This window comes from Austrofundulus limnaeus, unplaced genomic scaffold, assembly GCF_001266775.1.
Source record: "Austrofundulus limnaeus strain Quisiro unplaced genomic scaffold, Austrofundulus_limnaeus-1.0 Scaffold12, whole genome shotgun sequence".
NCBI classification, from domain to species: domain Eukaryota; kingdom Metazoa; phylum Chordata; class Actinopteri; order Cyprinodontiformes; family Rivulidae; genus Austrofundulus; species Austrofundulus limnaeus.
Genome location: NW_013952414.1, coordinates 3633032 through 3643809, shown reverse-complemented (window position 1 = coordinate 3643809; position 10778 = coordinate 3633032). Strand labels below are relative to the sequence as shown.

Below are 10778 nucleotides of genomic sequence, written 5' to 3'. Positions count from 1 at the left end.
ACACTGGACTAAGCCATCTCAGTTCATGGCCATTTTTGCAGCCCACATGGGCATGGGCCGCAATAATTTTTGTGTGATTTATAGATTTTATTAAACAAAGTCTGAAAGCAAACATAGGTAAAATGAATAATGTACACGCTTGACAAAATACAATGTCAGGCTGCTTTTAAAAGCACACATATGATGAATCTCATGGTCTCTGTGTCTAGACGCCCTTTAGTGTTTACACTAATCATTGGTACATCTTATCCAGATGGTCAGGATGTCCCGGTCCAATGATAATAGGTTAGGGTCAGTTTGACTGCAAACTTTTACCTACTTGCTCTCAATACTCCCTGAAATTAAACAATTCGAAAAGGAGTCTGGTTKCCTTTTTCCGAACTTGGCAGCGTTATTTGTTTGCAAGAGCATTATCTTAAATCAAAATGTAAATTTATTAAATCATTAAATGAAAATAGTTTGGAGCAGTGTTGTCTGGTGGCCAATGTGTWTAACAAACACTGAAAATTTATGTTTAGTAACTTGCCTATTCCTCCTTTTTGTGTATTTTATTAGGTAATTTAGTGTGGAAGGAGGTAAAACAGAAAAGAGTACAATCAGTTCAATCTTGGTTTGTTTRAAATTTGTTAATTCTATACCACAAAAAAAACACAAAATCAACACAAATGTCTTCTGATACATGTCTTATATGGATTTTGAAAAACTATATTCCCATATTTTTGTCTCCCTTCATAGCTGACTCATCTTTCTTTGGAACTAATCCCTTCTCTTTTTTCCACAGGCTCTTTTAAAAAGTTTTGTTTATTGTGTATTTTTATTGCTGCATTTAGACCTCAGGGCAGATGAACATTCATCTTTACGCTCCTGTTTATCCTCAGTGTATAAGCCAACTGTTTTATACTATTATATTTCAGTTCGTCTGTTGKTGCTAGTAAAGACAGCTTACAGTATGTGTTCTAATATGGTTGTATTGTAAGGGGACATTACTCATAAGAAACTAAAATGCTCGGGTTGCTGTTTTTTGTTAATCTAATGAAAAGAACAGGGTTCTTTGTAGGACAGGTTTGATTATTCAGAATTTTATGTTTATTAGTATATAAAAACATGCTGTGTTTGCAAGTTAATGCAAACTTGCCTAATAGTCCAGTTTGCGTTTTAGACTGCACATTCATGCATTAAAACCTGCCAAAATTTGGTATGGTTTGGATCAAGAGAAGAATTGAATTAGGGTCATKCATTTATCCTGCTCTTGTGGCAGAGTAAACAAATAGTTAAGTATAATATTTGCAATTACAGCTGTTTTTATTTGGAGAAACTAGTTGTAGACTAATAGTCTTCATATTTGARCATGTAGTGTTAAGTTTTAACTATGACTTTATAACTGGTTTAAGAGACTATGGAACTGTACTCGTTTTAATAGTGGTAAAAGTAAGTGATGTTTTCTCAGTTTACCTGCTGTTGGCAGATGAGTGCTTCATAAAGATGCTGTGTGTTAATCTACACAAGACATCTTTATTGAGAAGCTTATGTCTTRGATAGCTTGCTTGAATGGTATTTGTCCATTTTTATTAACGCATGACATTTCAACTGCGTTTTTGTTTTACTGACTATCTTTGCTCCCATTTATCTTTCTCTCTGTCTCTCAGTCAAACTCTCCCTTCTTTGTCTTTTCTTCCATAATCCTCTTCTTTCAAACGAAGAACAGAGCTTCTCTCAGCATCAGGCAGTAATTCAGCCYCAAACCTATTCTCCATGCCTCTTTGATACACACATTAGGCCCCCGTGAGTGTGTGTGTGTTCTTTTGTGCAGTCCACTCACTCTTCTAAAATTTCCACATTGTTTCCTCTTGTAGGCAGCAGAGCTCAAATGAGCCTCTGTTTTCACGTCTTTTCATTTGAGAAGCAAACTCCACTTTTTATTGTATGCCTTTGAGGAGCTGATTAATTTTTAATACCTAATAAAAGAGTTATTCTGTTGACCATTGCGGTTATTCATTTAGCTGTTTATCCTCGCTGTGTTGTTGCTYACTTCATGCATCCAGAGTAGTGCTTGAGCTTGTGAGGCCACTTTGAATAAGTGCGCCGAACCACGGTTGTTCACAGGCTTTGGCTTCCAGAATGTTATTTGTACAGTGTAATTGTCTGTTTGCATAACACAACGACGTCTGATATTCTCTTGGAAATTTCTGCTTACATTCTGTATAGACAGATTTAATGCTTTGGGATTACTGAAAAACAAACACTTCACGTTGCATGGCTGACTTGGCTCGGAGAGTGATTGTTCTCAGCTGAAAGTGAACGGAAGCAWAGAAGCTAGAAGAAAGTCACCAAGTTGGTCATTAACACCTGAACAGAATGTAACCGTGCAGCCTCAACATTCTGATTTTGTCTCTCTCTTTTGCTTGCTGACGCAGGTGAAGGTGAATAACGAGGTTGCCACCGGAACGGGACCCAACAAGAAGGTGGCCAAGCGAAACGCCGCCGAGGCCATGCTGCTTCAGCTGGGATACAAGGCCTCCACAGTCCCTCAGACCCCCTCAGAGGTACTGAAACTATTGCTTATGCCAGCTTGTGTACTYGTTTTATATACAAACCACCCAGTCTGTTATTATATGTAGCTTTTATTTCTAAGAAATTGAAAGCTGCCATTGTTTTGCTGAGAAAYGATTATGATTTTGGTTTGATTTTCACTGCTCTACAATAAACATTGATGCAAGGCTGTTTGGGGTTTTCTCAGGGACTCCAATTAGCAAAATTTGTTTAAAGAAAGCAGAAATTTTAACCAAAATGAAACGTCTGTAAATAAAGAACAGCTGTTTTTATCTCTTCAGACGTKTGCAGATAAACTGACAGCGAGTTTACTCCCAGGTTTCTCACTTGYCTCAGTGCTGCTGACCTGTTATATAACTCCTCCAGCTCCCCTGAACGGAGTGTGATTTGCAAGCAACCATTGATCACCATCATTTTTATACACCTCATTGGATTTAAGCTCAGTGGAGCAGAACCAGAAAAAGATTGTATTACATAACCACTTTTTTTTTTGTTGCTAAATATCATTAATTCTTCAGACAGACCATTAATAAYCAGGTGCTGCATTTGTACATATTTTTAGGCAACCAGACCACATCACCATAAAATGGCAAAACATTGTAAGCCTTACAACAACCAGCAGTACTGTTAACAGTGGCGGCTGGTGGATTTTTCTCCTGGGGGTGCTACAACTCCAAAATAGACATATCTCAAAAAATAATCACTAAGTTGTTTAATGGCAGTGTATTTATTAAATAAATGAAAATAATAAAACAGAATTACAATGTCATGTAGTGYTTTATTTTATTTTATGTATATAAATTTTGCTCTTCTGTAACTGAGAAGCAAATCTCTTCATGACTCTGGATCATGGTCAGTGCAGTGAGATGTGATGTTGTACCTGAGGAAAGTCTGGATTCTCTTCAGTGTTGAGAAGCTCCTCTCAGATTCAGCTGTGGTCAGAGGAGATGTGATGATGACGAGAATCTTCAGCAGAGCCACAGTCTCTGAAGGTGTCCTGCGCCCCCTATTGATCAGCCGCCACTGACTGTTAATAACTACGTGAAGGATTAATTCAATTCATTTCAGTTTATTTACACAGCGCCAATTCACAGCATATGTTGCCTCAGGGCACTGTACATGAAAAAAGAAAAATCTAAAGAAGAAACCAGCAGATTGTGTTGAATCACTTCATCACAGTCTCCCATCCTGAGCAAATGGTGGAGAGGGAAAAACTCCCTGCTAATCAGGAAGAAACCTCCAGCAGAACCAGGCTCAGGACAGGCGACCATCTGCCTCAACCGACTGGTTGGGGGACAGGAAAGAGACACAGGTAAACACAGAAGGACTGGTCCAGGACTGGTCCAGGTGCACCTTCTTCTGGAAAAGAGACAAAGAAAAAACATGTTATTGATAGAAATAATTACTATAATATACGGTAATATACATGCAGAGAAGAGAGACTAAAGACAACAGACAATAAGTATGATTAAGATTTTAAAACTATGACTCGGRCCAAATTCTGATTTTTAAGTAGCTGTGTCACACTATTTCTACATCTTGCTGGTTTTTAGTAGTCAAGTTTTGCCAAAAATGGTCTGTGGAAAACTGAGGGAACCAGAAACGGGATTGTGATTCATTGATACGGAGTGAAGGATTAGGGTGTTTTCCAGTTTAAAAGAAAAGCTACCAAAACACCAACTTTGTTAAAAGAGTAAATCTTAGTTCTAGATCCTGTTCCATATTTGGATGGTGGTCATAATGTTGTGACTGATTGTTTAAGAAACCCCAACTCAGTTTTAGTGATTCCCTTTCCTTTGATCTCCAATATAAACAGTCCTGACAACATTTACATGTGTTTCTAGTGTTCTGTTTATGAGTTTTAAGCAGAATATTTGGACTAAATTGAATTAGAGGCTGATAAATGGCTTTAAGTCTGTGAAATTTCTTCTTAGGAATTTTTCGGGTGCCCTACTTTCCTTTTAATTTGCGGATGATCCTGAACTCCAAAGCTGTTGTTGAAGAATTAGTCTTTTTAAGGATCACTTTCCATCGCGCTCCATGTCCTTCCTGTCTTATTTTTTTTTCCTGAGAATTAATTTACGACGCCTTCCCACCAAGGTCCTGCTTAAATGCGCACAATCTCTGGGAACGTTGGTGTTTTTTTCTGTGTTGATTCTTGTTCGAAAAATAAAACCCATATACACATGCTCTGTAAATCTGCGATAGTTTCCATGTCAGGACAAAGTACTCAACTCTAGTACTTGAGTAAAGGTATTGATACYCATGGTCAAATCKACTCAACTACAAGTAMGTTAATCGGTCAAAAATCWACTCAAGTTAAAGTACTGAAGTACTTACTTTTGAGTATTCAAAAGTACATGCATTTAAAAATACTCAAGTATTCAAAAGTACAMATGAAAATGTCCCATTGTACATTGCTGTATTGTTTTCAGAGTGAATTTAAAGAACCTTGTAACTCTCAGAAACCACCTGATGTATTGACTTGTAGATCCACTCTGCTACAAATTCTACACCTGTAAAGACTTCAGCATAAAAATATAATAAAGGGAGTAGTGAGTTCTTAAATGCGGAAATGAAATTTATCCGCGGTGAAAACACAAAACATTTAAACTGATAGGAACTATTTTTCAGTCCTAAAATCTCAAACATGGAGCTGAGATCTGGTCATGGGTGCGCTGGTTTCTCTACTCTCTTCAACCGTCTCCATTGCTGGGTTCTGTTTGAAATGAAGGTGGAGCTCAGCTCGTGACCGTTAATGAAGATGATGTAATTCCAAATCTATCCTAGATGTGAGCTACAACTGTGACTGGTTCCCCTTGTGAGGAACATAGAGTGGCATTTCAAGAAAGAAAAGATGGCAACAGCTGATTACAAAGCTATGCTGAACCAAAAGTGACAAGTAACTAAAAGTTTCCTAGAAATGTAATGGAGTAAAAAGTACAATGTTTGTCTTGGAAAAGTAGTGGAGTGAAAGTCATAAGTACCCCAAAAAATAATTACTCAAGTCAAGATACTCAAAAAATGTACTTAAGTACAGTACTCAAGTAAATGTACTCCATTACTGTCCACCACTGGTCAGGTCATGTCAGCCGGCGCTGTGCATGAAAACATGAAAACATTAAATCAGTTGCATCTATAATGATGAGTACACAAGCGTCCGTTTGGACCGAGGATGAGGTTGGGTTGTTCCTACATGTTGAAGAGTGAGCAGCACTCTCCTATCCGCCATTGTTACTATTGTTCATCTACTTGCTCAATTTCACACCTCTGTCAGGTGTTTCCAAAAACCTCCACTCGGAGACCTGGATTCAAAAAAACTTTAGTGTCAGAGAAAACGAGCACTGTTGTTGTGTACACAAACCAAACAGGAGAAATGCTATGGTTTCCTTTAAAAATAGCTCCACGTAAACTGGGCCTAAGGATCAGATTAGGGTGTTTAGAAACTGGGAAGCATTTGTTCACAGCCATAGGTTTGTTTCTGTTTCACACAAGCTTTTTTTATGAGTGTTTGTGCAGGCAGAAACACTCATCACAGAAGAATTAACACATTGAAAACAAGCTTTTTAGGTTACTAAACATTGACAACAGCCTCTAATTGAGTAGCTGGCTGCGAGAGGCAGTAGTCTTCTTCGGCATCTCATCTTGTCAGTGCTTGTCTCTTTGTGGACCAAACAGTAGGAAGGAACTTGTCTGACATGCGTGAAGAAGCTGCCTGCTCAAGAATCGACATCTCTCTTACTTCCCTCTTCTCTCCCTCTTTCTGCATCGCTACAGATAGACAACAAAGGCTGGAATGGACAAAAGGTGCCTTTTACCGAAGCAACAAGTAACAGTGAGTATCGGCACGTCTCTCTGTGTCTATTACCATTTCCTCCTCCTCCTCCTCTCGCTTTCCATCACTCCCTCCATCCTTGCAGGTGGTTTTAGCCATGAGATGGCCCGGCGTTTAATCTCTGTGACTGGTCAATGGGCTTCTGACTGTCAGCTTAATTGGCCGTGCGTCCTCGTGGGGAGCCTGCGAATTCAGGCTTATTCACACAGGCTTACAGGGCCACCGCACAGAAGCCCTCTGGGGACTTCCCCCGCTGCTTTCCTTAGCGAAAAACAGCGCTTTTCACTCAGGATTAACACACAACTCTCAGAAGTGTAGATATATACAAACACACTAACACATTCATTCGACAGATATTCAGCATGTTTGTGTAGAGACACTAAGATATACTTTTTATTAAGTCCTAATAATGGTAAGTACTAGAAATAGTATACATAAGTACAATGGAGGAACATACTAAGCATGGCTAAAGATTCTCCCAAAATATATTTAGACTATTTAATTTTTTTAACATTTACCATCTTCACACTACCTTTATGTTGTTCATCACAGATATAATGATTAATGGTAACATTTAGAGCAAATGCCAATGTCAKTTTATTTATATAGCACATAAAAACAACAAAAGTTGATCAAAGTGCTTCACAATTCAGCCATGAATAAAACAACAGAGCAACACAGAAATGTAAACAAGATCAATTTAAAATAGAGAAAAAGAACATTAAAAACATTAGCTTTTAATGAATCTCAAACTCTACCAGAATGAAAGGCCAGGGAGTAAAAAAGAGTTTTAAGCAGAGATTTAAAAGTCTCAACAGTCTCTGCACACCGAATGCTAAGAGCTAAACCATTCCAAAGGTTTGGGGTAGAAACTGAACCCTCTAAACTTTAGTCTAGATCGAGGAACATCTAAGAGAAACTGGTTGGATGACCGAAGTGCTCTAACTGAAGTGTGGATGATAATGAGATCAYACAGGTTGGATGGTTAAAGTCAGACAGATTTGAGCCCACCAACGGTATTTCCCCCAGTGGGGACCAGGCTTTTGTCCCCTTAAGGAACAGTAGCCGTGTTTCCATCAGCATTTTTTAATGCGCATTTTGAAGTATCACATCAGAAAAGGTGGATGGAAACTGCATGATTCGAAAAAAACTTCCTCTAATTCGCATAAAAGTTGGTACGCTCGCTTAAGTGTTTTTTTTTTTTTAAATACTTCATACGCAAAAGGAGAGATGGAAACACATTTGTTGAATCATTTCTGACGTAGCGAACATTTACCTCACAAGGTTGATTAGCTGTTCTTGCTGTCTGTCCGAAACCGGTAACAAAGTGACTGCAGCTGGACCTTCCTCCCGCTGTCGGCGTCTTCTGTTATTCCCGTAACGTGAAGAGAATTGCATTTCTTTCTCTACATCTCCAGACARCATATAAAATCACCAAAACTAGTTGATGACAGAACTTTCCCGATAGTAGCAACACGTTACCATATCATACCATACCATCTTTATTTATAGAGCACTTTAAACACCCACAGGACCAAAGTGCTGTACACATAATAAAACGTGCATACATTCATAAAATAAAAAAAGACAATAAAACGTTCCTGATAACTTCTCTCCATTGTCCTGAGACGCAACTTTTACTTCCTGTTTACTACACGCATGCGTCTGACGTAATTGATTTGCTTCAATCCAGCTGATGGATTTCTTCATTTTTTTTCCTTTTTGTGAATTTTTTAAAATTTGCTCAAAATTCGAATTAAAATTGGATGGAAACACGGCTAATGGGTCCTCACCAGGCTATGTGTACCAGAAAAATGGTCAAAATCGTCCCCACCAGGTAGCAAAAACATGAACACACACACAACAGTTTGTATTTCTATCCTTGTTAGGACCGTTCCTTGACTTCATTCTCCAGTAGTTTCTTAAGCTAACCCTGACCTTTTATCCTAAACCTAACTTAAACTTAATTCACACCTTAGTCCTAAACCTAACCCCTGACCCAAAAATGAACTTTGACTATATTAGGACCGGTCTTTGGTCCCCATAAGGTCTACCAGTTTTGACAAGGTAGGTGTGTATACCAGAAACAGTCCTAAAAAGATAACAAATACAAGCAAATACAAACACAACAAGAGCAAAATGTTCTCCTGAATTTGAGGTTTGATTATTAATCAGACTTTTTTTCAGCACTCTGAAGAAACCTTACCACTGAGGCTTGTAACTCAATGTGGCTGAAATACAATAAAAACCATTCAAATTTTAAATATCACTGTTTAGCTGAAACATGAAAGGGTAGCTGAGAAACTGAAACAATGGCATTCTGAAGTAGACGTTAGAAAATAACACTGCAAAGACAAGTACAGAATAATTTCTTGATGAGGTATATGTTACTGTATACATGGGAATGAGATGGACCAAAAATAAACTTTTCTTTATAGAGGGGAGTAGGACTCAAAGGAGTCATCCCAAAACAGTGTAAATATGCAAATCTGTATGAACAGCTGGTTTTCCTCAGCTGTTTATTGTCAAGCTGGCTGACTTATTAAGCAAAATTAAAACAATAATGAAAAAAAATATATTTTATTTCTTTGTTTAACAACTAAATGATCATCTTCATGTTTTATTTGAGTTTTTTTTTTACTTGCTCTCCAAAGTCAATATGTTCCAGAGTATTTTCATTGGTAAAGCAAGTTGTGCAAAGAATTTCTTGTAGACGTGCTCTGGAACATCTGAGCATGATGTTCTGTAATGTCCCAAACGGATAAAAAAAATGGAATGTTTTTATTGGTTTTAACTAACGTAGCGCAACTGCAAGTATATGCATGGAGCTTGAGAAGCAACTTTTCTGGGGACACGTGGACAGTAGGATGTCGAGTGATGTGGAAACCAAACAGATAATCTTGTTGGATTAAAATGCACCTTCTGCTCTGGTTTAACAGAGATTTTTGGAAGAAATTAGGGTATCAAGAAATGGAAACCCTGCAAATGTGTTGCCGCTTTAAACTTGGTATAAAGAGTCCTGATGAGAACTTAGCCTCTGACACGATTTATTCAGTTTTTAAATCAATCTCCTGAAATATCTATAATCTAAATTATGTTTAGAAAAAAAAAAGATTATACTTTTGGGTGGACTGTTGTGCTGTTTGTGGTTTCTGTGGTCGCTCAAGTTCCAGCAGTTGCCCAAGACCTCCAGAGTGGAAGCCCTTAGGGAAACAAGGTCATCCTTATTTGATGGGGTTTTATTCTAATTTTGGCTTAAAAATAACTTTTGGTTTGATGCTGTTCTCACTTATGTCACACTTGGCATGAAGCTTTACCGATCCCCCTTTTTTTAGAAGGGAAAAAAAAACCTTAACTTAAAAAAACACACAAACCTAATGTCTGAATAATGTTTTGGTATAAACACTATTTGCAACTCATTCAAACAAACACATCTGGTTTTGGTTTTCTCTCTCTGTTTTTTGTTGTTTCCTGATTGGAAGATGTTTTTGATCTGTCCTTAGCTCTAATTGGCTGGACCCTGTTTTTTGATAGAAAGTAAAAATCCCGTAAACACAACATTAAACAACTTTGTGCTCCCAGGTTCCATGCAAACAGCAATTAATTAATAGTTCTGGGACCAATATGTTCTAAATGGCCGCTTAAATGGAAATTACCCATTAGATCATTGTATCAGTACAAGCTTTTTTTTTTCACCATCCTATTTGTGCTTTCAGTGTGTTACTACATTCAGCACTTTTTTCTTATTAAGTGATTTGTTATATAAAGCTAGACTTGGGGCTTGGCCCTACAAAGGTTCAGATTTTCTTTCTGAAAGGCATTTCTTGTAACTCAATGCCCTTATCTGCTAAATGTCCTCGAGGTGTGTTTCAGTGGGTTATTGCAGGCCTTTCTTTTCTGAATGCACACCGTTCTTTTAATGTAACATAAGAAGTTATTTACATGGAGATGATAAACAAATGGATCTTCCGTTTAACCCCACGCATTCTTGTTGCTTCAATACCCTCAAAGATTGTCCGAATGATATCAAGAGTTGAATGTCATGAAACTTTCTGCTATGGCTGTGAAAAGCTCTTAAAGAATTTAAGCTTTTAAGCACTGCCTCCATGTGACTGATCCTCACATCACATGGCTATCATTGATATATGTTTTCGTTCATACTTCCTCCATGTACATGGAGGAATTGGAAAAGAGAGCCTTGATGTCCTTTTCAGGGGTGCCACCGAGCCATTGGTTCAGATATGTTGACGACAAAAGCCCAGGAAGTCCAACATTTCACTGATCACATCAACTCTGTGGATGAATATACAGTGGTTTGCAAAAGTATTCATACCCCTTGAACTTTTCCATATTTTGTCACATTACAACCACAAACATAAATATATTTCACTGG

The 10778-nt window shown here is 37.9% G+C and overlaps 1 protein-coding gene across 2 annotated transcripts in view; it reads left to right on the top strand.

The window, feature by feature from the left end:
* stau2 (staufen double-stranded RNA binding protein 2) overlaps positions 1 to 10778 on the top strand; it is a gene marked incomplete at its 3' end in the record, with an annotated part of 94111 nt that overhangs the window by 37839 nt on the left and 45494 nt on the right. For both annotated transcript variants that reach the window (XM_014002338.1, XM_014002339.1), the window contains 2 exon segments: positions 2415 to 2543; positions 6328 to 6385. In XM_014002338.1, the coding sequence (XP_013857792.1) occupies positions 2415 to 2543; positions 6328 to 6385 (187 nt within the window).